The 27,531-nt window shown below is 47.4% G+C and overlaps 1 protein-coding gene across 2 annotated transcripts in view; it reads right to left on the bottom strand.

Annotated features, from left to right (window-relative positions):
• KIF16B (kinesin family member 16B) overlaps nucleotides 1–27,531 on the bottom strand; it is a 256,485-nt gene that overhangs the window by 93,937 nt on the left and 135,017 nt on the right. Inside the window, exons 17-21 of one of the 2 annotated variants that reach the window (XM_065892000.1) lie at nucleotides 15,179–15,232; nucleotides 12,338–13,696; nucleotides 8,690–8,842; nucleotides 6,692–6,788; nucleotides 5,911–5,961 (exon numbers count right to left, since the gene is read on the bottom strand). In XM_065892000.1, the coding sequence (XP_065748072.1) occupies nucleotides 5,911–5,961; nucleotides 6,692–6,788; nucleotides 8,690–8,842; nucleotides 12,338–13,696; nucleotides 15,179–15,232 (1,714 nt within the window). The remainder of the gene's footprint in view (nucleotides 1–5,910; nucleotides 5,962–6,691; nucleotides 6,789–8,689; nucleotides 8,843–12,337; nucleotides 13,697–15,178; nucleotides 15,233–27,531) is intronic. The other variant, XM_065892001.1, reaches the window with a different exon arrangement.

Here is a 27,531-nt window from a genome sequence, read left to right as displayed (position 1 = left end):
TTCTGATACAGGAACTCGTTACAACTGAGAAGACGGTACTTCAGGCTGGACGCTGAGGCTGCCACCCCTGCTCTGCCGCAGCAGTGTCCCGGCTCAGAACCCCAGAGAGGGAGCCCGTGAGCCAGAGAGGCCCTAGGACTGAAGCCACGGAGGACAAGGGCACGCACACCACTCCACTGGCTTCTCCAGGCATCACGACCACCTTAATACTCACTTCATGGTGGCAAATCAAATTCTCGTATCAGGACCGTATTTGATCTCAAGGTAAAAAGTATGCTTAGGTGAAAAGAAGTGACACGTGAAATCTGAACTGCCCAGAGGCGGCTGCTTCTGTTTTGTAGTGAGAGCAGAATGCAGCCCTCATCTCGGGCCACTTGGACCATAAAGCAGACTGAACAAGTCATAACCGATAATATGATCTGTATGCAATGCCCACTTTCGCTGCGTGCTCCATCTACGGACAATATTAAAGAACATCATCGATAACACAGTAGGATTCTGCTTCTTTACCTGTGAGGACGAGCAGGTCTGTCTACTACGTACCACTCTGTTAAAATTCTGGACTGCTTATGTACTGTTTCCTTTCCAACCAAGGCATCCCTCTGCTGACATCTTAAACTCCACTCTCTCTACTCTTCATGATCATTCATTCCGTTCTTATCAAGAACACACGAGAAAATACTCAATTTAAATTAGGGGATAAGATATTAGAAGACTATTGTGGTTCATTTTGGAAATTTTTTCTGTGGTAGAAGATCCACCAGCCAAGCATGTGACAAGCTAACTAATTGTAATAATGTCCTTACCACAGACTCAAAAGCCTCCATGTGTAAGGCAATAGGGTGCGTGTGTGTGTGTGTGTGTCTGTGTGTATCGGGGGTGGAGGGTGTTGCTGAAGAGGTAAAAACAGGCTCCACGTGAAAAGGTAAAAACATTTGAATTCTACCGCCTCAAAAAGACAAAAAGCTCCGCTTGGCCACCGCAAACCAGGCTGTGGCCAGCAGTGTGGACCCTGATGCACTCTCCCGGGTCCTGCCTCTCTCCCCGCTCACTTCCCCAGAACCTGGGGAGAGGAAAACCAAGGCTGGAAACTTGGAGCAAGTTCAGTAGCTTGTTGTCGGCGCTGATGGGGAACAGAGGGAAGACCTGCATTTCCTGACCCAAGGGAGACGGACAGTCCCTGGAAGGGTCAGCCCTGGCACTGGCCCTGTCACGGACGAGGAACGGAAGTGAGGGGAGCTACGTTATACTGCATGTTATGTAAATATCTGACCAGAACACAAAGTGGCCCCTGCAGGCCAGGCTAAAATGAAGGCCTTAGCGGAACGGCTGCAGCGCAGCTGCCGTGACCCTGGCTGAAGTGAAGGACAGGGCCAGGGGGAGGTGGCCCCCTTCCTCCTGAGACTCTGGAAGCTAGCAGGACATTCATACCTGAGAAACAGGAGAAGGTGCGCAGAGCAACCCAGGGTCAGATGCAGTAAAACACCAGTACAAAACGTGTAACCCGACTCCACGCAGGAATGTGAACAGCTGCGCAGGCAAAGGAAGGGGTCAACCAGAGAAGGGAGAGATTTCTGAAGAGCCCAGCTTCAAGCCTCTTTCCAGGAGGAGGGCAGCCGGCTCCCGGGTGGTACCGGTGGGGAGAGGAGCCCGACCTGAGGCCGACACGGCCATGAGTTGCTCTCAGAAGCGAGGCCAGCGGGCTCCCGTGGTCGGAGGTGAAAGCGGGTGAGCCAGCTGAGAGGCAGGCGGGAGGGCCGCCAGGGAAACGCTGGATGCCATCGACGTGGTCTCTATCTGATAAGATAGCGCACGGCAGCCTGGGAAGTTACACCGGGGCTAAGAGTCTCTCTAGGGGAGGACCACCAAAGCTCAGAGGAAGGCCTGGCACACTGGGGGCATGTGGCCCAGGGGAAGGGCAGTCAAAGCTAAGCCAACGAGGGAGGAGCTGATGTCACAGGCTGGAAAGGAACAGTCCAGAGTCTGAAGGGAGGAGGGAAAAGGCAATGCCCTGAAGAAGGCCCCACAGGGTGGGGCGCTGCCTACATCCTACGTGTTACAGGGAGGAGAGGGTGCTGTAAACCCCCAGGTCCCCCAGGGAAGCCTGATGCGTCACTAACGTGCTCTGCGGCAGAGCTGTCCTAACCTTGGCCCACGGAGGACGTCGAGAGGGTCACTGCCAGACCAGACAGACACCTTTTCAGGCAGCACAAATCCGCCTGCCAGTGTCCAGCAGAAATAGACTCCAAGGCACATAAGCACAGGTCGACATGAGCACAATGTGAAATGCTTCCAGCGCCTCACAAATAATGAGGACCCGATTTACAAGGCTGACGTTCAAGAAAGTGAAGCAAGGTGGTGATAAAGACATTTCATCAGTGCTCTACTATCACCTATTTTTAGTTCAGTGGCGATATTTAAAATATTTACATTTTCAATTTATAGAGGCCTGCATTTTTCCAGTTTCAAATCAGTTAGCTACACTAAGATAGACATAGCCCTGGATGACTTTCATCATCTTTATTTTATGAAAGATCTCAAAAAATACGTGGAGTATTTTCACAGGTCTCCTCCCTAGAGCCTTGTCAAGTGTGCGATTAGCCACAGAGCCTCATCCTGAGAGGTGAGGGTCGGTTTCCAGACCTCAGGGGCCACATTGCGGCCGCCCCCCGGACACAAGGTGCCGGTGCACAGCTGAACATTCTGGGCTTCCTGAGGGTGCTGGGCGGCACTGCTTCCTGAATCTGATGGGTGTGAGTTTCGGGAAGAAGACGAGTTCGATGGTGGATGCTGTTTTCATCTCTGGGACAAGACGACACCTGAACTCACTTAAAGCTCGGCACCTGACCACGTCAAACCGAGTCCCTGGAGGCAGCGAGCTCGGAGAGCCGCTCTGAGGATAGAACACGCGGTCTTCCCTCACCGGGGCAACGTGGGTGTTGAGAAGGACCAGCGGCTAGCAGTGGCCTGGGCCAGAGCCACCCTCGACTCTGACCGTCGTGTACAGCAAGAGCTGAACCTCCACCAGAGACGGGGTGTCCACGTCCAGGTTTCCGTGAAGGAAATAAATCAGGTCGACCAGGGTATTCTGGAACCTGGATGACAACTGAACTCCGTTCACCAAAACTAAATCAGGGATTTCCGCCTTCCAATCAAGGGAAAGCTGGACCAGATCTTGCTGGAACAAAGGATGGCTGGCGCAGGCGGCGGCATCGGCCTCGGACGTCAGGACACACAGGAGGTCCCAGCACATCTACTGACAGAGGTGTCTGCTGTAGGTAAGCACGGTGAGCAGGAGACACTCTGCAGAGCCCAGGAGTGAAACGCTCTGCCCACCAAAGCCGATCTGAACCTCCTGTAGCCCAGAGAGGGGCAGAGCGCGGAGCAGGCCCACGGAGGCTGGGGGATTCAGAACCAGTGCACACAGGGCTGAGCGGAGCAGCAGCTCACACGCGGGCCAGGGGGCAGGCTCCGTGCAGCTGGCGACAGCGAGCCAGTACACACGCTGGGCCTCACTCGTGTCGCCCGAAGTCTTGGTAGGGAACCGGCCACCAGCTCGAGGAAGCCTTTCAAAGGGCACTCTGGAAGCTTCAGCATTTGGTCTGGGAATCGCGCGAGCGTCTGCTTAAGCACAGAGCCCGTTCTGACACCTTCCACCTCCAGGCAGAAGACGGAGCCTGGCGAGGAGCCTGGAAAGTCAGCAGCTGTGGCTCTGTAGGGCACCAGGCTCCCTGCCCGCCCGACGGCCCCTGACCCTTCCCTGCTGCTGCCAACCTAAGCTTCTTCGGGAAAAGAATGAGCTTCTGGTGACACCCCGGGTGCCTCCAAGAGCGTGTCCAGGGGTAAGAGCTTCAGAAACGGCAGCCTTGCGATGAATGCTGCTGCACGGGAGGCGAGCCCCCACGGTCCCACAGGTTCCCTGTGTGCCCGCCCGCAGCAGGTGGCTACTGGTGTCTCTGTAAAGATCTGAGACCCACTGGTAAAAAGATCCCAACCCGCTGCTTCCCTCTGGCTTGACACTCACGGGTGACCCCAGAGAGCTCACTGCCTTGGCCACCACCTCCTCCCTGGCTTCCTGCTCCTGGCAGAGCTCGGAGGCCGGAGCCCTCGGGGGCGATGCTGTGGCCTGAGACACTTTCAGAGAGAACGAGGCAGAGGAGCTGGCTCTGCCTGGTCTGCTCACTCCCGCTGTCCACGGACACTTCCTGGGATGCGCACTGCAGCCAAGTCCAGCTGGACATGACCCCCGGGCTGTGTTCACCTTCAGGGGTCGTCGGTTCACTGAAATTTTCTGACTCACCCTGAAAATGTCCCTCACCGCTCGTGCTGCTTTCGCTAAGAAAAGAGATTTTAGTTAGATCGACGTGTTCTGGTTGAGAGCCGCCCCTGTTACAATAGCTGCTGTGCGACGGCTCGGGCTCCGAGGGCTGAGACCCCCACTGGCGGGCCCCTCTGCCTGGCGCTGAGGAGGGGGCAGAGGGACCTGAGATGCTTCGGGTCGCGGGCCGGATCCAGTGGTGGTTCTGGTCTACCTTCCTCCTCTCCTCTCGGCCGGGGGCGTCAGTGACTTCTTTGGACAGCAACGGGGCAAGACAGCTCTTCTGTCAAAAATAGGTGAAATGGGGCTGTGGCACCTTTTGCGATTCTTTTCCACATGAAGATTCTTGCGGGCATTGGTTTCATCGTGTGGATTAATGCAGAGGCTCAATCGAAAGCCTAAGCCATTCGTGTTGACTGATTCATGATTTCAGAATAGAGGACCTGATTCACACACAAAGCATCGATTTCCGTATTTCATATAAGTCGCCGGCTATTTTGATCAAAATACGTTGTAGGGATTGATCCACAGTATCCATTTTTTGGTCTAGTATTTTATTTACTCTAAAATAGACCCTAAGACCTTTGATGCAATTTTCTAATGGGCAAGTAAGAGTAATCGGGGCAGACAATGCAAATCAGAAACTGACAAGTATTCCAACTTCATGCATGTTTCTCTGGCCTCTTGGTTTGTTTCACTGGAATCCTTCATTATAACTGCCCCCCTGAGATGGTCATAATGATATCTACAAACCAGCACCATGAAAGGTTCACTGCCAGCCTGCAACAGACCAGGCAAGTGGACACAAAGAAATGAAAGGCAATGTCCTTCTCTTCACAAGGTCACCTGCTGAGGAAAGGGAAGTCCACAGGAAGACAGTGTCATTCCTGGATGGTTGGGATGGAGGGCAAGGTGGTGGCCAGTCTCCCATGGGACACCCACCCCTCCCCTGCTCTCTCTGTTCAGTGATGTAAGATTTCCACCACCTTGTAGTTTTGCTTCTTTGCTTTTTAATTTAGGAGTGTATGTAAGGACAAGTCCCTCAGCGGAGGAAAATACAGATAAAGCCTTACAAATCGTATGCCCAAACAAACCTTGGTTTGACAACCCACCAGAGAAATAAGCTACCCAACCAAGAGTATTTCCTCTGCACCGTTGCCAATGCAGTCGATAAAACACGCAGGGTTTCTAAAACCTCAAGAAGTACCCAGTTTCATTTCCAAACCCCCTAACTGATTCTGATTATATAATTCAATCTTTTAAATGCAGACCAAGGGAAAGGATACTGCTACGAATGAAAAACTGGGCAAAGGGCCTCCACCACAGCTACACGCCATTCAAACAAAGCCAAAGTAGTTTGCAAAAAGAAAAAAAACAACACCAAAAAACCTAACAATAAATAAATCAAGCAGTTTGCAACCAGCGGGATTCTATTTAATTTTAAGTCATATAATAGCTTGCCTTGCTTATTAGCCATTAATCTCACTGGGACCTTGAAATTCTAATTATGCAACTAAACATTAAGAAAATTTAATCACACAAGCATGCTGTAATTTAAGGCAACCCTATCAACCTGAAAAGTCATTACCTACCTCATATTTTAGCTTACGTTGAATGGTGCCATTGTGAAGTTTCTCATTATCCTGAAAAGAAAATAAAAGCCCTCTATATTAAATTATAGCATGTTCATAAAGAGGGGAAAAAATGATTTGATTACAATATTTATGAGAACAAAATTCTAAGGAAACATACTTGTCATTCCACGATGACAACTCTTCTTGAGAATTTATATTCCCAAGATAAACGGGCCTCTATCGATACATCTGCCTGTAAGGGAACTGAACCATTTATTCCTAATCTTAAAATTCAAAGAACAATTTTAAAGGCAAATTTCCTCAGGACACTTCTTAATTTGCAGGGTAGAAATGAAATGACTTTATTTTGATAAAAATCAGCTTGTCACAAGTATGTATTTTCTCAAAGGCAAAATTATATTTCTACTTGGGATAATTTATCGAGTGAATTTAAATACTTATGGAAATTGATTATATTTTTGGAGAAAACAGAAAGGTGTTATGTGTAGAATTTTTATAAATCAAACAAGGTAAATAAAGCACTTCAGGAAACTTCATATTCACTTAAGAATTTCCCCCAGAAGTTCAAAATTTTTAAATAAAGTTATTCTTGAATTAACACGATTTATAAACTGTTAAGTTCCACCTGAGCAATATTTAATATTTCTACAACATTTTGCATCTCAATTTTCTGAGAAACAGTACATAAAAGACCCCCCCACCCCCCACCCCACCCCCTGCTCCTTACTGAAAGGTCATCTTGAAGACGAATAACCAGATCACCTGCTCCTTCACTCACCTTCACGGTCTCGGCAGGTGCACCGTTGCCATCGCCAACCACACGGTGCAGATCCTGAAGGCGCCTCTGGACTTCTTCTTCAATGTAAGCACTGATCCTGGAAGCAAAAGAGATGGGGGTCCATGACCGCTTGTAACCACACAGGGCATTCTGAGATCTTTTCGTTACCATGCCCTTTGCGGCTGGGAACCTTCTCGTTCTAAATGCCAAATGTAATCACAACTCAGGATCTGGACCATTTGTCAACTTTCGAAGAAATCTAATGCCATGTGTTTACTATCTGGGTTTTCCCCAAACAAGAGAGGCCTGGACGAATAACCGAATCTTGGGAACAGAAGGGAGACTCAGTGATCCCATCCAAATCCCTCCCTATGTCCTGAGCGGAACCTCTGCTGCTGGGCAGGGGAGAGTCGCAGACTCGGGTTCCAGATGACTCTGCGGTCTCAGAAGGCATCACTACCCAACACTTCATTCACCGAGCCTCCGTTTCCTCACACAGAAAACGATGATTCTTATTTCTCACAAAACACAAAGTCATTTCAGAGGACTAAAAGGAAAAACAAAAAGTAGATGCACTCTCCACAGACCTTCACTATTGGATGGAACAACGTCTCACATCATTCCTGCTCTGTCTTGTCTCTGCACCCGGCCATGAGACACCACATTTTAAAGGTCTCTAGACCTTCCAAAATGCCTGGTGAAGGGTCAAGATGGCTGAAGCCAGAAAGAGCTGTCAACCGAATGCCTGGTACCCCATACGATACAGGGAAAACAGCTGGTACCCAATACGATACAGGGGAAACTGTGTGAAGTACAGCCATCCACCCAGAGGAACCCGGGAAAGAGAGAATTTGGGTTCCATCAAAATCTTTCTAGTGGCTCAGGCCGCCCAAAGGCAAGGCTTTCTCAGTTCTAGGCTCCCTGCCCCAGTTCTACAGACAATGAATTAGACGGATTATTTTAAATGAAGTGTTTTGCATGTTTACATCTTAGCACACTAAAAAATAAAAAATCTGGTTGCGTCTTTCTAAGCCCATGCAAAATCCTACACACATTTCTGTACTACTGACCATGGCTAAATGACTTTCTGATATGCTGGGTAAAGAGATTAATATTACAGGTAAAACAGCCCCAAAGAATGGAGCTAGGGTAATAAAATGCAGTATTTACCTTTCAGTATTTCAGTAAAGAAAATCATATGCAACTGAATCTGAACCAAGGCCACTTAGAAACAAATCTCCCAGGACCTTAAATTTTAAATGAGCACCACAGAAGATGCAGACCTAGATTTAAAGGACCATCGAGGCTCATGCCACTCTGAGTACATTTTGATATCTGAATACCTAACTCCTACTAGCCAGGGCTCAGGACTGTCCAATTTGAAATGTCCCCATGACGTAGATGGAGTTGAGAAAAATAGTCAATTTTCTTATAGGCAAAGAATGATTAGGTTGATTTATCTGAGGGCTCTAAGCCACAGGGCAATTCATGATGCCACCCAAGTTGAAAATCATTTTCCTACAGTAACATCAGATTTGTACTTATGCTATTCGTGATCATTCTGAATATACTGGTACCGTCTTTGTGACAGACTTCATCTATTTGTAATCTATGGCTTCTATAAATTATTTGTCAGCACAAGGTCCTTCTTGGTACAATTCAATTAACTCTACTTTGTTCCTCTCAACCTAGCCTTGTATCACTTCTTTGTGGAGGAACTGGTTTCCCTGAACCTTTTAATTCTACCTTCTCACACAAACTCCTTGCACCAGTATTCCTTAGATTTGGCTGGTCAGGTCTCAGGTCTTGGGCCCTTTAAATGACATCTCACCCCACCACGGGCCAGGCAGCAGCTGATCAGGACAAGGCGTGTCGTGGGGACAAGTACTGCTTATCACCTTTGATAGAGCCCTCCATATGCAAACTGGCCAATATAAGGTACTGTGAGTCATTAAATCACATCAGAAATAGGCATGCCATCAGTCTAATGTCCAGTACCTGGCATCCATCAGGGGGACCAGGTAAGACTTTTCAGCACTAGATGGCAAGCTGGAAGAAGCAGGTGTTCCCTCCAAGGTCCCACGATGCCCTTTTTGAACACCATCGACCTCACAGATCTTCTGCTTCAACTGCTGGATTTCATGTTCTAACCTACAGAGATGGAAGTTATGTGAATTCACTCATTAACAGTATCTCCTGAGAATCTTCCCTAGAAACCATGGGAGATCCAGACCAAAACTGTGCAAAGAGCTTTACCTTCCAGTAGAAAAGGTACCACATACCTGTAAGACAAGGTATAAGGTGATAATAGGCCACGAGAGCGGTGCAGGACAAGTGCTACAGGCACCCAAAAGTTGGAGAGAGTTCTACCATCAAGGGCAAAGATATTCCCACTGTGCTCAGCAAATCCTCAGAGCTAGATGTGCAGGATTCTGAGTCCCAAACCCAGCTTCAACAAAACAGTTGGTTGTAGCCTACATATCAGATCCCAATAAGTATTTCTATTTGACAAAAGAGATCTCTGCTTTAAAGAATTCTTTAAAACTGCCAATCTAGGAGAACCTTCATGGTCAAGGCAGTTCTAAGTTGAGTCTTCACGGGCCAGTGGGAATTTGGCATTTGGAAATGACAGTGGGTGGTTTTCCAGGTGCAGAAACAAAGGGACTAAGCCACAAAAACCAGGAATCCGCTTTGGCTAAGGCAGTGGGTGTGGAAAACAGAAACAGGCGAGAGAGACCTAGGAAAGCAGGCTGAGTATCTAGAGAAATAATATAAACCATGAGCTGTGGAACCAAACATTTATTTCCAACGACAGATGATACGTCTAATGTAAGGTCGACTGTGTGTATGGCTGGTCTCCCACTGGCCCAGGCACGACTGAATCCAAGGCCATCAGGCTAGAGGGCCAAACTTGCCAGTAAATTTGGCCCACAGAACCATCTAGGGGCTGCAGCCCACTCACTGTTAATGACAGCTGGGTCTCAATTTCTTCATGTATCAAATGAGAGAGTCAACTAGTCTCTCCAAATTCCTTTAGGTCCAAAATTCAGAGAGTCTGGTTTCAAATGCTGACACGCCACAACACTGCCAGCTCTCTGGTGTCGCCAGCAGTGATTTGACTGCTCTATTCCGAACGTGAAATCCAAGGTCTTGGCTCTCGGAAATGTGATTATGGGATCACCAGGGTAGGAGCTCCTGGGTCCGCGGGAGACAATGCCCAGCTGAACTCAGCCTTTCATCTGTCTACTGATTACTGAGCACCAGACTGCAGAGCACGCGGTATTCTTGAAGGAGGAAGGACTGAGCACAGAGAAGTGATGTCAGGGGCCAGGTGGTGGGCAAAGAACCAGGGAACAAGGTTAACACAGAATCTCAAAGATGGTAAGGAAAATGAGCCAATGCAAGTAGGTGGTGGCCAATGTTTGTAATTAAGATGATGCCTACGGAGTTGTTCAAAGACATCCTTCAGGGCTGGGCAATGGGAAGGACTCCACACAGCAAAGAGGCGCCAGTGGGACCCTGAAGGCTGAGCAGGATTTCTATACATGGCGAGGGACAGCAGGGCCTTGCATGGAAAGGGTCGCAGCACACGAGAAGAACTGGTCTGCCCAACAGTGGCTCTGTCGTCAGCAGACAGGATGACAAAGTGGGCACAAGCTGGATTCGAGATGCAACTCTACCACTTTCTAACTGCCTGACACTTGTCCCATCAACCATCAAGGAGAAAGAAGAAAGAAAATGATTAAATCTCACTCACAAAGCAAGCTGACAGGGAAAGCCAAGTGCACCGTTGGTCCAATCTGGCTCCACGTGAATTTGATATTTGGCACTTATCAAATTCAGGGTGCACAGCGGGCCCTGGCTCAGCCATGAGAACCCAGAGAGATAGTAAGACACAACACCAGTACCCCCAGAAAGCTGCAGGACCATCAAAGCCAGAGCAAAGCGCTCAAAATTTGCTGGCCTGAATTAGGGCTTTGCAAAGTCTACTCCATCAAAACACAGGAAGCTAAAAACCTCCTTTGCGTGGCTTCTGGAGAAAAGCTGACATCGGGAAATCATTACAGTGTATCCACTATAATCGAGTATTAATACTAAATGGCCAGGGAGCGAAGCCGGTTGACAAAAGCCAGGACATCAGGCTCCAAGCCCCTGCTGCATTCTCACTGCACAGAGCAGGATACAAATAGAGAGCGTGCCCTCCACTGCTATAAATTTCCTAGGGCTGGAGCTTTGTCCAGCAATATCATTTACATAAGGTACCTACAATCATTTTCTTAAACCACAGACCTATTTCTCTGAAGTCACAGCATTATGGTTTTCGATTGTCACCTGTCACTGTTTTGCCTGGGGGGATTACTGGAGAGCTTGGTAAACAGAATCCAGTTTAAGCAGATTGTTTGAAAGGAGGCTGTCCTGACCTTTTCAGGCAAGATGGTGGACAGGGGCTCAGGCAACACCTCCCAGTAGGTCTGCCAATGTCAAGCTGGGCTCCTAGAGGCCAGCACTCCGGGCTTCTGCTGCAGCCCCTCGGGAGGTGCTGTGAGGAGAGGGCTCCTGGGGAGGGGGCAGCATTCCAGGCCCCCGTAACCTGGGCTTCAGTTAAGATCTCAACAGACCAAAGGGTCTGGAACTAAAGAAAATACACAGGCCCATGCCCTCCTCATGAGGGTAAGGACACTGCGGCCCCAAGATGGAAGAGCCTGCCCAAGGCCAGCAGGGCAGGAAGGGGTTGGGAAGGGCACAAAGCCCCCTTGCAGGACACCAAATCCGATGACGTCTGCACAATAGGCGGCCGCCAGTCTCTCTGAGTCTTGGCATCGCGTCTGCAGGGTTAGCAGAAAAAGCATCCCCCAGTTCATGTATTTATTTGTCTTGAGATCCTACCTCTGGGAAGCAAGGTGACAGGCACCAGGTAGAGGAAGAGAAATATTCTTCCTTTATCATGAAAACAGCGCTACTCCCTAGTTCACAACATCGAAAATAATATCAGAGAATCATGACCTAACATGCCTGGATAGACCACCATGTTTGGAACATCTAGAGAGCTTTGCTTGTTTAGTTTTTAATACAGAATCCTGAGGTGTCCCTCTGGATTCTCAAACACTGAGAATCAGCAGGGGTGGGGGGAGGGGTGTTTTTAAGTTCGCTGCCAGGTGTGGAAATCAGTGTTTATGGAACCTGTGAACAAGTGCTGGTCAAGGTCCCAGAGAAGACATGGGGTGGGGGGGAGAGGGAGGAAGGGGAGGGAAAGGGCGGCAGAGGGAAAAGGAGTCAACGAAAGGGAATGGGGTTTGGGGAGAGCAGCGAAGGAGGGAGGGGGAATCCGGCTGGAAGCTTTCTCAGTCTTCCCTGTTTATCAAATATTAAACACACAGTCAGAGGTCAGTGAGGTAACAGACATGGGCTTAGTTTGTGTGTTTTTTCCAACTTTAGGCCAGTGACTCTAAACCAAGGATCCTAAGGAAAAAGAAAAGAAGGCTAAGAATTTGCCAGTGAATCAGAAAACATAAAGGCTACAGAATTACTTTTTCAAAAAACAGTGAGAGACACAGCACCAGGGCTAGAAGCCGCACCATCACAGCCCGAGGGTTAATGCCATGGGGCACGGAGGGTGTGGCAGGCGTCCCCTCGGGCTCGGCTCACCTCTCCCGGTCCTTCTCCAGGGCTTCCTGCTCGGCCCCCAGGCCGGCCCGGAGCCCGGACCGCTCGCTGCCGCCGGCGGTCAAGGTGGCCGGCTTCGGCCTCCGCTCCTCGGCCCCCAGGCCCCGGGCGTAGCGCCGCTGCAGGGCAGAGTGCCTCCGCTCCAGCCGGGCCACCGCCCGCTCCAGCGCCTCCCTCTGCTGCTGCTCCCGGGATTCCAGGATCTCCTTTTCCTTCCGCCTCACCTTCTCCTCCTGACGGGCCACGTTGGCCGTGAACTCGAAGGTGGCCTGGAGCTTCTGCAGCTGGCTGGCGCTGGCCTGGTACTGCGCGAGCTGCTCTTCTTTTTCTTCCATCTCTTTCTCCACTTGGTAGAGAGTGTTGTCCAGGCCGAGAGGACCTCGGTCGAGGATCTCGCAGGCTCTCTGTTTCTCTTCCAACAGCCTCGGCAAATGATGCTGCAGGAGATACTGGAGCTGGCTCTCCTTACACTGCAGCCTCCCCTCCGCCGGCTTGATCTGCTCCGCATCTCCAGCCGCGTGGGGGACATCTGCGGCACCACCGTCCTTCTTGAACAACAACCTCGATTCTTCCTTGCTGCCAGATTTTAAGCGCTCCAGAATTTCACGTTCTTCCTCCACCTCCTTTTTCAGGAGCTCCTTCTGCTGAACGAGCTCCTTCTCCAGGGTGGTCAGCGCAGCCAGCTGCCTTCGCTTGAACGCTAAGAAACGCAGCTGCGCCCGTTCGAGCTCCCGACCGTCGCCGTCCCCCTCGGCACAGGCCTCCTTGGCCCGCAGGAGACATGCGCGGATGCCCTCGAGGTCCTGCCGCTCCTTCTCCGCGCGCTGCGCCTCCCCGAGCCGCGGCAGCCGGACCAGCTCCCACTTCTCCCGGAGCTGCTCCTCTAGGAGCGCCACGCGCAGGACCTGCTCCTCCTCCTGCCCCTCCAGCCGCCTCCTCTCCTGCTCCAGCCTGACACACTGCTCCTCTTTTTCCCTTTTGAGTTGCTCCAGCTCCTGAAATATCTGAACCTTCTCGGCCTTCTCGTGGCTGTTGAGTTCTTGCAGCCGCTGGAGCTCTTCCCGGACGCGGAGAAAGCGCTCCTCTTCCTGTTTCTTCTTCTGCAGCTCAGTCTCCTGCTGCTCCCTCAGCCTTTCCTCCTCGAACCGCTCCTTTTCGGCCAGCAGGTCCTTGAGCTTGCTCTCCAGGTGGAAGCTGCGGCGCTTGAGGCTCTCCTCCTGCTTGCGGATCTGCAGCTGCACGATCTCCGTCTCCTTGCGCTGCGTCTCCACCTCCTGCTGCATCCGCTCCAGCGCAGCCTTGTCGGACTTTTGCTTTTCCTCCATCTCTTCTATGAGTTTTCTGAAATGCAAATCGTTGACTGGTCGTTATTTGAGCGCTAGGTTCAAATGCTGCTCTAACTTCTCCCTAAACTGATACCTCCTAGAAATGGACATACACCACACACCCTTCACTAAATTAAAAAAAAAAAAAGAGAACAGCACTTTCCTTTTAATATCCAGCAGCATGCTGTTTAATTTTTTTACTCTGTAACTGTCCAACATATCATTTGCCTAATCTCTGGAAGTAGCTTCTGCTATCATTTCTCTGCAGAACCTATAAGCATAATGTGTTATGCATGATATAATTTTTAAAGCCCCCTGAGCTCAAAGAGAAAGAGGCATGCCCAATTTAAATTTAAATGTGAATAATTTTTTTCAGCCCAAAGGCTAAAACTCAATGGAAATTCGGCTACAAAATGACATTAAATAAAAATGCTTATGCTGTCCTCAACTCATCAGGGTCAAATATCAAAGTCAAGATAATCGACACTTCATTGTTCCAGCTCAAATAACTACACGCTATTTAATCACTAGTTTAGGACAAATGGTAATCACCAAATGATCCAAAATATTAGTTTATTAATGCATAACATTGAAAATAACGTCAATCTCCATTAGAATACTTAAATGCTTGATTCTGGTGGTTACATGTCATGTTGTGTCTTAGAGAGCAAAGGGTCCCCACTGGGTGCTAAGTCAATGTTTCGAGGTCAGGGTGGCCTCCAAAGCAAGAATACAGGGCATGTCAGAGTACGGATGCACGGCCCCCATCTCCTGACCCACCAAAGACCTATCGTACATGATGCTGTGAGCTCAACTAATTCATCTGTAATATGCAGACTCCACACTCTAGAAAATAAATACCCAGGGTGTAGATTTTCTGCGGCCTTACTTTCTATTCTAATATCTATCCTTGGTCCATTTCTTGGCTTGTTAAATAGGACAGGAAAAAAAAGAAAACTACTTAGTTTTATCAAAGAATTACATTCAGAACATATAAAAAACGCTCTCCAAATCAATTAAACACACACACACACACACCAAAAGGAAAGGGAGCTGAGAACATGCAGAGGCAGATTAGAAAAGGAAATACAAATGGCTGATCAACATAAGGAAAGATGTTTAAAAAGTGAGGAGGCATAAGAAGGGGAAGTGTCATTCTTTCGGCTTTTTTAAAACTCAGGATATTATTAAGGAAGAAATACTTTTTAGTTAAATTTAAACAAGTCTACATTTGATGTATTTCACTTAAAGAATGTATTAAATTTGCCTACTGACTCTACTCCCCCGTCTCACAAGTATTTGAAGATGAACTATTTTAAAAATTCCAACGTGAAGTAAAACTAACCAGCTAAAGAGAAAGGAGCTACAGTCATCAGACGTGTAAATGATGGACACAGAGCCAGAGGGAGATGACACAGACACAGGTGATCTCAGCCTAGGACATCAACACAGGCACCTACCCACTCTGTGGTGTTATGACTCCTACCACGTGGCTTACCTTTTACTTTCTAATTTCTCAAGTTCTTCACGCTGTTGCCGCTCAAATTCAAGTCTAATAAATCAAATGAAAATGAGTCACTTTTCTGAAAGAGCTTTTTTCACTCTCTTATTCTCTATATGTAGTTACATATTACAAAGAACACTGGTTTGTCAGGTACGCTTTTTAATCATTATGGGTTAGCAAGTTTAAAATGTATTCTTTGCTCTATGACTATGATTATAAATTAGACATACTTTGGGAGTGCTTGAATTCAGGCTGAAAAGAACATATTTTACTTGAAGGAAAGCAAACAAAACACCACTGTACGGGACAAGCAGAGTTAAAGGAGACTTCTAAACGAGAAGCATGCCTACCCCATGCAGCCTAGCCACTGATTAGTACAGAAAAATGGAAAATCTCTACCTTAGACAGATGGGTCCTTTTATAGGGAAAAGACTGCCAGGGAGATGAGAGAGAGAGAGAGAGAGAGCACAGACATCAATTAAGAAAAGAATTAACTGTGGGAACATCAGGAGAAAAACAGTAAGGTACTTAAAAGCCAGTAGCCATGCACAAATTGCAACGTCTTCTTATACAGATCACATTTTCCAATCATTTCTTGAAGCAAATTCTCCAAAGAGTTAGCTATTATGTTTTACACACTTCCCATGATAACGAGAGCACTAATAATAACTAAGTACCAACCGTAATTGCCCACAGAAGTCAAATTCTTGTTTTTACTACTTTATAAATGGTTATACTGCATGGAGGTTTCTCGAGATCCTCCTGCAGTTAGTGGTTATATGACACTGGAGCTACGGGGGCTACGGAGATTCTGAACAGACTGACCATAGTGCTAGCAAACTAAAGGGGGCTAGGTCACTGGGAATTTTAAAACAACTCGCTAAAATATTGATAACAAGTTGACTTTTTCTCAAATACTCGACTGAATTACTTCGAGGTTTCACTATACCTTTCAAACAGCATGAACTGTAATTCTTAAACGTTTTCCTGTTGTGGTGGAGAGCAAGTACCGCTAAGAAGCTGAACTATGGAAAAATTCATCAGCCAACTGTTCTCCTTGGATAAGACAATCCAGGTTGGCAACAGTTACCTTTACAATGAGCTAACAAATTTTCAGATAGATCTGTTACCAATTTAATTTGGGCTAAAATTGAGACTAAGATGTCTGGGGGGTTTTGCAAGCAGAACTGAGGGCAGTGCTGAGTGATTTACACGTTTGCTTATTACTCTGCCTTCCCAGCAAATCCTGAAGATACCACATAGTACCCGATCCATTTAACAGATGAGAAACCCAGAGCTGAGAGGTCTGAAAGAACTTGTCCAAGGTCATGATGGTAAGATGTGGTGGAACCAGGGCTTGAACCCACGATAGCCTGCTTCCCAAACATCCTCAATGCGTTCATTTTATGAGCAGTGCTCCAGTTTGTGATATATAATAAGAATATTAAATCCTTCATTGAAACTTATCGTTTAGGATTATATTTATCTTTCTATCAAATGAAAATGATCTGTGGATTATAGGCACCGCCATCCATGAGAAATCAATCACATAAATATAGTATATGAAAGGTATTTGCCACTTCCGGAGCCCAATCCATATGCCATCACGCTAAGCCGATACAGGGTTTCATTTAAGTTCATATATGATCATTCTCTTTTATATAACGATAAACAGAACCTTGGGAATGCTTCCTAGTACATATTTTTAGACTTCGGTACAGTTTAGTCTTTCTAGAGATAATTACAGTCAAAAAAATAAAATAAAATAAAATCACCGGATAAAACACTTTCAAAACCTGAGGATTTTCCTAATAGAACTGTCTTTATTCTTGATTTACGCTTTCTGTGAACATCAGCTCAATGTGACCATCAGCAGACAATGTCGCTCTGCTCTGACAGTGTCGCAAGGGCACAGTCATAAGGCAAATGCTGCTCTGAGAAGTTCGAATGAAAACCTATCACCAGACAGTTTACAACGTGCAGGTGCTTGGCCTGGCACTGAGCATGCAATACCCTCACTTCTCCTAACCGTAGCAGGTCTCATCCCCATTTTATAAAACAGGAAACTGAGGCTTAGATGAGGTAAGTAGCAGAGGGAGGGCTTGGATCAGTTTGGTATTAAAATCTGTGCTGCTAACCACTGCAACTGTTTCTAATGAGTTGTGTGGTCTCGGAAAGTCATGAAATGTGAGTTTTAACAGCTTCATCTCCAGTGTGACACTCTGGGCACCTACGTATTTTACTGAGCACAGTGCCAGGCGCTGTGCAAGGCACAGGGGATACAGAGGTCCGGACGGGAGATATGTCCCTGCCTCCATGGGGCTCCCAGTCTGTAAGTGACAGCGGAATAAACATGAGAGGCACACCCAGTGTGTCACAAGCCAGGATGAGGAAGGACAAAGGGTTATAACACACCGAGCGGGTGCTGGTCTCAGAATTTGGTAGGACCTAGAATCAAGGCAAGCCTCCCAAGGGAACTTCCACCTAGGCTGTGCCATTCTTCCTCGTGCATGAGGCAGCAGCTCAATAAAGCCAGGTCTTGGCTTCCTGTGAGGGAAGGGGCAAGATGTGAGCTCAACACGGTGGGGGGCCTTGAAAGTTATATTGAAGACTCTGCACCTGACCCCAAAGACGGTGGCAGAAAAGTGTCTTGGAACAGGGTTGTTAGAGAGCCCACAGAGAACACATGAGAGGAGAAGCCATGAAACAGATCAGGAGGCCTGTGTCGTCACGGAAACAAGAGATGATGGAGGCAGGACCCAGGATCACTGGGATAAGGAAATGCCAGTATCTTCTGATACGCAGGGGTTCAGTTGAGAGAACCTGCTAATGGGCTGGGTTTTGTTGGAGGTTGTGATGGGAAAGAAAGAGTCAAAGATGACCCTCAGGTTTCTGGCCGGGTCACACATTGGGGGGGAAAGCCGAGCTTCACGGCCAAGAGGCTGTGCTAAAAGGTCAACTGGTCCGAATACAAATGCTAGTGGTTGTGAGGCTAAGCATGAGTTATTTAATCTTGGATGATTAATTTTTACAGACTTTGAAGAAAATAACAAGCCCTCCCTCAAAGAAGACAAACATCCATCTCATCAAACAAGTCCGTACATACAAAGTATCTGTATCAACATCCACGAAAGAGTCATTCTACACCTGGGTCTGAGGACTCGCATTTGACTCTCACAATGGTCCTGTGAGGTAGGTGCCACCTTTCTCCCATTTTACACACGAGCAATGGCCACGACTCCAGTAAATGGCAGAATCAATCGACTCCAGAGCCCACAATTTATCCCTATGCTGCCTTCAAGAAAGTAAGCTCGATTTTACACATGTTGAATCTAATGATTCCAGGGTCAACCAAATTGAGACGTCCAGCAGGCAGGGGATACCAACGAAGATCTAGCACTTGGGCCGTCATCAAGGATGGACATACAGACTTGGAATTCACCAGCATCTAGATAGGAATTACCCAGGACATAGGTATGGAATGTGAATAAAGCAGCTTAGTGCAGAGTCTGGAAGACCACACACTGCAGTAACTGGCAGAGAAGGACGGGCCCTTAAATGAGGCTGGAGATGAGCAGTAAAAGACAGAGAGAGAGGATCCCCTTGATAAATAATGATTCCCATTTCCTCAAAATTAAGAGTTTAAAAAGAAAAAGAGGGCTTCCCTGGTGGCACAGTGGTTGAGAGTCCGCCTGCCGATGCAGGGGACACGGGTTCATGCTCCGGTCCGGGAGGATCCCACATGCCGCGGAGCGGCTGGGCTCGTGAGCCATGGCCGCTGAGCCTGCGCGTCCGGAGCCTGTGCTCCGCAACGCGAGAGGCCACAGCAGTGAGAGGCCCACGTACAGCCAAAAAAAAAGAGAAGTACACGGCACTCAAGAGATCATGCAGTCAACTTGGCACACACCCCCGTAGCCCACCCAGGCACCCCTGCTCCTGTCCTCCCACTACTTTACAGGCCAGGAGACTGAGGCCTGGGGGTCGGGGGCGGTGTGTGGATCAGGGAGAGGCCCAAGGTGACCTCCTCTTTAGAGAAGTTAAGGGTAAAGTTCACATCTTCTTACAGGAGTAAGAAGATTCCTACTTCAACTCTGGAATTCCATCTCACCTCCTTAACCAAACCACGGCAACGTGTACCCCAGAAACAGCCTCCCAGAGTTGAATATGACTCACTGTTCCCAGATGGACCTCTCCCCTGTGGACAGACCAGAACAGTGTGCCACAGGGAATGTTCCTGCCACTTCATTCAGCCATGCCTGCCACATGTCCAACAAACCGTTAATAAGCACCTACTATGTGCAAGGCAGTGTGTTAGACATACAGAATAGACAAACTGTCTTCAGGTCTTAAGGGTGAATTGTAAGTGAAATATGTGTGCATATGGATCACACAGAATGTGTGGAGCCCAAGGAGAAAGTTCCATTTTTTCCGTGCCAGGGTAGAGGGAGAGCACTTATAGCTGCACGCATGGGAGGCGGCCTCGCTGTCTGTCTGAGCTGGGCCTTGCTTGACAGATGGACAGAACAATGGCCACAGTGTGGGGAGTGGGAAAATCGAGTGGAACAAACATAGGAGAAGGAAAGTGAAAGAAACAAGCAAGGCACTGAGCATGAGGAACAGGAGCTAGTGGCTCACGCGTCATCAATTCATTTGATCAACAAGCCATTCACGTGCCCGGCACTGTCCCAGGCCCTGAGACTCAGCAAAAGGAGCCAAGCCCCTGCCGTCATAAACCTTCCATTCTAGTGGGGGGAGAAGGACAGCTAACCAACAGTGAAAATGTTCTGTGATACGTGCTGTGAAATAGCCTGAAGCCAGGAGGGAGGGTGGAGAGAGGGCTGAGCGAGGGCGTGACCACGAGGATGCAGCTGGTGCCAACACGCGAGGGAAGCCAGGCCAATGACCAGGGACAACGTGTGGCACGCGGGGAGCACAGCAAGACTGGAATGGCGAGAGCAGGTGCAACCAGGGGACAGTGATGGGATGAGAGCAATTGTGGCCCAAGAAGGGGCCCAGACCACCCGGGACCCTACAGGTCACAGAGGATAGGCAGAGCCCTGTCCACTAGGGCTCCTGGAGGACAGAGACCCAGCTGAGCTGTGTATCCTGAGGGCCTTCTGCAAGGCACATAGTAGGTGTTCAACTAATGAGCACTCCGGGTAGAGCTTTGAAGTCAGTGGCACGAGGCTGAGAGCCAGACCCCAATTACACAGTCACAGAACACCTGGGTGAGGAGGCAATGACGTCAGCCAGGGCAGAGTTCTCTGTGCCCTAAGAAATAATAACCGGCGGTGCTTCCAGCCTTCTCAAGATGAAAGTAATTAACTGCAGCAAAGGTAGAAAATACAGGGGAGTAAAATACAGTCAAGTCCCTCACCACGGTCACGGCATCTTGGTAAACAGCCTTCGGCCTCCCAGCCGAACACACATGCACACGGATGAAAGCCGACAACAGAGTTTATTGTGTAGCCTTTTCCTCTTAATACACACCTTGGACAAATCCCCAAATCATTAACTATCATTCCACAACACAGTTTTATATCATGCCATTTCAGAATACAGATGCACCATGCTTTATGGGAGCAATCTCACATGGCTGGAAATGTACATGGTAGATGATCCTGATGAAACGGTTTGGTGGGATCTACATGGGGTAGCCCAAGAGGAGGTTCGTTTAGGAAAAGAGAAGCTGTGCATATTTGTGGGCAGAGAAGGGGGGTTGAAGACGTGAAAAAGACTTGAAATGCACCACAGCTCCTCTGCCCTGGCAAGATATTCCTGAAGTGAAGAGCTCTCCGGGTCTACTTGGCACACCTGTACTCCTTTGATACCACGTGCTTAGGGACACGATGCTCACACGCTCAACCAGGCAGGGCTTGAAACATAAGCCTCACATCCACTAAGGGAGGTCTCGGCAGCCCCTATGTACCTCCCTGGGGCTGGCCGCCCTCCCCCAGCCCTCCCCTGCCACCGCCTCTTCTAGGTCTCAAGCCTCCCTTCCTGATTTCTCTCTGACGTCTCTCTCTCTGTTCCTCCCCTTGTTGTTTTAATGTAAGCAGCGGATATCGTCAAATAAAGAATTCTGGGGCGTGTGGATTTAGCTGACAAATAATAAAGTGGGAAAGATTTATATAAGCTGATTAATTGCAATGTAATCAATTTATGTGGGCAAAAAGAAGAAATAGTTCCAAGAGACCTCAATGATGAAGCGAGAGTTACATGATGGGGCTTCCCTGGTGGCGAAGTGGTTGAGAGTCCGCCTGCCGATGCAGGGGACACGGGTTCGTGCCCCGGTCCGGGAAGATCCCACATGCCGCGGAGCGGCTGGGCCCGTGAGCCATGGCCGCTGCGCCTGTGCGTCCAGAGCCTGTGCTCTGCAACGGGAGAGGCCACAACAGTGAGAGGCCCGCGTACCGCAAAAAAAAAAACAAAACAAAAAACAGAGTTACATGATGATATAAACGTGGGATGAAGAAGAGTGTTGGATGGCCTGGGGACAAGTTCCCAGGAAAACAGTAAAAGAAAAAGCAGAACACAGAGCTGTGTATCGAGTGAGAGCTCGATGTTGTTTTTCTAAAATACTTTTTAGAATGCATGATTATAGTACCTGATGTACAATTAAACATATATAGTATAAAATATAAGTAAATATTACAAATATAAACCAATCATTATTTCTTGGTGGAAGGATGTGAATGCTTGTGATTACTTTATTCATTTCTGAATGTTTTACTTTTTTGCAATAAGCATCTCAATGTATAATGAGACAAACTACCTGTTTCAAACATTTTTCTCAATCTACTGTGATCATAGCAACCGTTTTACTTCCTTTTTGCTTCTACAAATCTCTAGTTGATTTCCATTCATCTCCAGCAATGATGATGATTAACCTCAGTAGATCATAAAATTTGGGGCTGCTTATGGTGGCTAAATATCTGAGGTCACTGATGTGGGACATGGCTGTTCAAGGTTAGGATTACGGTCTGGGATAAAAGAAGGGGGTGGAGGGTCCTCATTATGGCACAATTCACACACACACACACAGACACACACACACACACACATTCAATCAACAATTGCTTCCCAAACACCTACTTAGAAGCAGGGGTACATTATTAAGAAAATCAAACCTTTTCACTAAATATACCAAAAATGTTCCATTAAATACCCAGACCAAGAGTGGGCAAATAGTTGCACCCAAACCCACAATTTAAGCAACCATTTAAAGTGCTACCACAGAGACAGGATGCTATGTATAAAGATCCAAGGAGATGAAATCTGGACTGGGGTTGGTAGGGCCTCCCTGAGGAAATGACGCTGAAACTGACATCTTAGAGGGGATGTGGGATTTAGCCATGTGACGAGCAGGCGGACACACGGACGAGCAGTCCAGGAGGAGGAAACAGCACGTTTCCAGCAAAGGCCTGGAAGCAGGAACAGGTATGTATGTACATCAGGAACCCTTGACTGAATCAGCAACAAGCTCTAATCAAATGAGTCAACAAATTACAAAGAGCTCACGACAGGTAATCAAGTTAATACAAGATGTTACTTCAGAGGAAAATCATGCTGACATGTAGGACGAAGAGGAATCTGCTACCTACCACCCTTGCCCATAACTGCTATCCATCATTGCACTGGGCAAAGGCTCACTTCCTCAGCTGACCCATACAATTCAGCTTTGGATCATGCAGTTATACAATGAAGGAAGCAGAAACGCTGCCCCTGAGCAGACAACGCAAATCTAAAGGAACAGAATGAAGACAGATTGCACTTGGAATCCTATAGCTCATCGTTCTGCTCCTTTTTTTTTTTTTTTTTTATTTATTTATTTTTGGGTGCGTTGGGTCTTCATTGCCGTGCGTGGACTTTCTCTAGTTGTGGCGAGCAGGGGCTATTCTTCATTGTGGTGCGTGGGTTTCTCACTGCAGTGGCTTCTCTTGTTGTGGAGCACGGGGTCTAGTCGCATGGGCTTCAGTAGTTGTGACACACGGTCTCAGTAGTTGTGGCTCACGGGCTCAGTTGCTCCGCGGCATGTGGGATCTTCCTGGAGCAGACCTCAAACCTCTGTCCCCTGCATTGGCAGGTGGATTTTTAACTACTGTGTCACGAGGGAAGCCCCCATTCTGCTACTCTGAAAACAGGAAACAAAGGAGCTCATCATTTAAAGTGGCTCACAGTGGAGTTATATTCAAGGACAAGAAAGAAAAAGCTAAGTCAGTACAGACAGACTTCACTTTACTGCACTTTGCAGATAGTGCTTTTTTTTTTTTTAACAAATTGAAGGTTTGTGGCAACCCTACATCGAGCAAGTCAACCAGCGCCATTTTCCCAGCAGCATTTGCTCACTTCATGTCTCTGTGTCACATTTTATTTATTTAATTTTTTTTAATCTCTTTATTGGAGTATAATTGCTTTACAATGTTGTGCTAGTTTCTGCTTTATAACAAAGTGAATCAGCCATATGTATACATATATCCCCATATCCTCTCCCTCTTGCATCTCCCTCCCACCCTCCCTATCCCACGCCTCTAGGTGGACACAAAGCACCGAGCTGATCTCCCTGTGCTATGCAGGTGCTTCCCACGAGCTATCTATTTTACATTTGGTAGTGTATATATGTCCATGCTACTCTCTCACTTCATCCCAGCTTACCCTTCCCCCTCCCCGTGTCCTCAAGTCCATTCTCTACTTCTGCATCTTTATTTTTGTCCTGCCCTTAGGTTATCAGAACCATTTTTCTTTTTTTTTTTTAGATTCCACATATATGTGTTAACATACGGTATTTGTTTTTCTCTGACTTACTTCACTCTGTATGACAGACTCTAGGTCCATCCACCTCACCACAAATAACTCAGTTTTGTTCCTTTTTATGGCTGAGTAATATTCCATTGCATATATGTGCCACATCTTCTTTATCCATTCATCCGTCGATGGACACTTAGGTTGCTTCCGTTTCCTGGCTATTGTAAATAGTGTTGCAATGAACATTTTGATACATGACTCTTTGAATTATGGTTTTCTCAGGGTGTGTGCCGAGTAGTGGGGATTGCTGGGTCGTATGGTAGTTCTATTTTTAGTTTTTTGAGAAACCTCCATACTGTTCTCCATAGTGGCTGTATCAATTTACATTCCCACCAACAGTGCAAGAGGGTTCCCTTTTCTCCACACCCCCTCAAGCATTTATTGTTTGTAGATTTTTTGATGATGGCCATTCTGTCTGTGTCACATTTTAGTACTTCTCACTATCCTGAAAACTTTTCATTCTTATCATATTTGCTACAGTGATCTGTGATCAGTTATCTTTGATGTTACTATTGCAAAAACATTGTGACTCTCTGAAGGCTCAGATGATGGATAGCATTTCTAAAGTGTTTTTAAATTAAGGTATGTACATTTTTTTAGACATAATCCTACTGCATGCTTAACATACAGTATAAACATAGTTTTTAAATGCACTGGGAAACCAAACACTGCGCATGGCTCTCTCTCTGTGTATCTGCTCTACCACAGTGGTCTGGAATCGGCTCGCCACACCCCTGGGGCCTGGCTGAAACTGACGCTGTTCTCTGTTAATGGACGAAGAAGCTCACGTCTTTCAGCTGCGTCCACCGCAAGTTCCCCAAGACTGTGCATCTTCACAGGCTATTTAAGGCTCTACAGCAGCCGCCAAGGGAGTAAATGGCCCATGAAAAAGCGACACCACTGAGACCAAAGACTGGTGAGGAAGTCAGTCTTGCGGCAAAGCAAACTTTTTTTTTTTTTTTTTTTTTTTATGCGCTACGCGGGCCTCTCACTGCCGTGGCCTCTCCCGTCGCGGAGGACAGGCTCCGGACGCGCAGGCTCAGCGGCCACGGCTCACGGGCCCAGCCGCTCCGCGGCACGTGGGATCCTCCCAGACCGGGGCACGAACCCGTGTCCCCTGCATCGGCAGGCGGACTCTCAACCACTGCGCCACCAGGGAAGCCCCAAAGCAAACTTTTGAAAGATGTTAAGGCCAATAAAACAAACCAGCAGAGACAAACACAGTAAATAACCATCAGCTAAAACACAGCCAAATCACCAGCAACAGAAATATTGCCAACCACTACACATATAAAACTTTCACACTCCAGGTCAGCAAGAATAAAAAAGGATAAAACAATGTATAAAGCTCCAGAAAGTGAGAGAGAAGAGAGAAAAGTGGGGCTAGCAGGGCACTGTATCCACAGGCAATGCAATCTTTCCTCCCAGGACCCGTAGTGAGGACATGACCTCACCTGACGGTGCGGGTCTTACCAAGAGTATCTCCAGCTATGACCAGGCTCTGTTTCTGAAGCCCCTTTTACATTGGTATGAATTAAGGGGAAGAACTGAATTCACTTAGTTCACATGTATTACAATGGCTATTAAGTTCCAGGTGCTATGCTGGGAACTGAGTGAACAGATTAGATCCTGTGCCTGTTTCCTGGAAGCTGACAGAAATCTAGAGGGAAGCTAAGCTCAGTACAGCAAAGGACGCACCTGGTTACTGACGTTTTCTTACTCTCTCCCCAGTGTGATGTATTTATCCTTCCAGTTGAAGGAAGGGAGAGAGGGAGGGAAGGAGGGAAGAAATAGGGAGGGAGAGCCTAAGGAAGAAATAGGGAAGGGGTTGGAGAGAGGAAGGAAAATGAAACTACTTTTTTTTCCTACAACTGTTGTCAGCTGGTAAGAAGTCCTCACCAGTAACGTATCTTGGTGCTTTTGGCTTTCTGCATCGCAATCCCGGAACTCTTCCTGCGGAATATAGCTCCTTCCGGCTTCACATTCCAAAACCCCAACCCTACTCTAAACCTGAAGGAGCAGGAAGGCTGGAGCAAACTGCACACAGCACGGAGCTCTGCACAGGACAAGTGAGGTGCCTGATGAATCCCGGGTGATGGTCAGGATGCCCAGGACAGGCTTCCAGAGACAGCCACTGTTAGCAGGATTGCCTGGACTCCAGCTGCTGTGAATATAGCTTAGAGCTGCATCCAGGAGGGTGTGTTCATATCAACACAGTCTATGAGTCAAGAGGATCCTTTTCCAGTTTGCAAGGAAAGGGAAACTCTCATGTGGTATTGGTGGGAGATAAATAGTGGTGATACGTACAACCATCCTATAGAACAGTTTGTGAACATCTATCAAGAGCCTTAAAACTATCAATATATACACCCTCTGGCCTGGTAATCCCATTCTATTTTTTCTCACCTGAGGAAGTAATACTCACGGATAAGCACAAAGATTTAGCTACAAATGTGTTCACCCCAACTGCTTGCCATAGTTCAAAGCTAGACAACAAAACACCTGCCAACAGAAGATAAGTAAGGTATGGCATATCCATACAATGGAATCTCACATGGATGTTAAAATGATGTAGGTTAATACATATGAAGGGGAAAGATATATAAGTGCATAAAACAAGCCCAGTGTGAACCCATCCTGGTAAAAGAACACATATAAATGTATATAAGTATAAATGTATATATGTAAATGTATGTACATATACATGCGCACACACAGAGAGAAAGACAGAGATGGCTGGATGGTGGGACAGAGTTATAGACTAGAATATACAGCAACATGTTCACTGTCGTAGTTTCTTCTTTTTTGCTTGTTTGTGATTTCTAAATTTTCCGTAATGATTAACACACGAAAATTAAAAGTTAGGTTAAAAGTAACCATCACTCATCTGTCCTTATCCCCTGATTGTCGATGATTTCAGACAGTCTTCAGAGTCAGGGGCCTTGCACTGAGCCCTGAGTTGGCCCTGACGCCCATCAACCCCATCAGCGCTACATTCCATAAAGCTCCTTGGACGGCTTGCCAAAGAGAGATTTGATTTTTGACTTTAGATATTTTTGGCCCAACCGCATTTGAAACCCAGGCATTTCTCCTCTTCGGAATTTCTTCAAATGCAGTATATCCATTTCAACAGGCTCGCCGCTGGTTAGTGCTTAAAGGAGGACAATGCACAAACGAAATTTTCTCCCTTTATTTTTAAGACTGAAATGAACTTGGAATGTATATAATTTTGCTCAGAGCACTTTCAAAAAGCTGTGAAAGCTCCTGCTTTCTGCCAAGTTAGCTGCCTGTTTGCAGCCTCAGAGCAAGACAGAGGATGCCTGAGGAGTGGGCTTGGATGTTTCCCCTGCAGTAAAACAGTTTCCTGGCAAAGACCCTGGCTGGGCGCTTCTCAAAGCGGAGCTGACTCCCAAAGGAAGTCACCAGGCTGATTTGCCTCCTCCAAAAATTCTCTGGCACTAAGTACCACGCATGTGTGCCTACAAATCCTGGTTTCCAGAAAGCCTATGATGTGGACCGGCAGTGAGTTCCTAAACTACCTT

The sequence above is a fragment of the Phocoena phocoena genome, chromosome 15 (genome assembly GCF_963924675.1).
Source record: "Phocoena phocoena chromosome 15, mPhoPho1.1, whole genome shotgun sequence".
NCBI lineage: Eukaryota > Metazoa > Chordata > Mammalia > Artiodactyla > Phocoenidae > Phocoena > Phocoena phocoena.
Note: the sequence above shows the minus strand (reverse complement) of the source record. Positions and strands in the feature narration are given on the sequence as shown.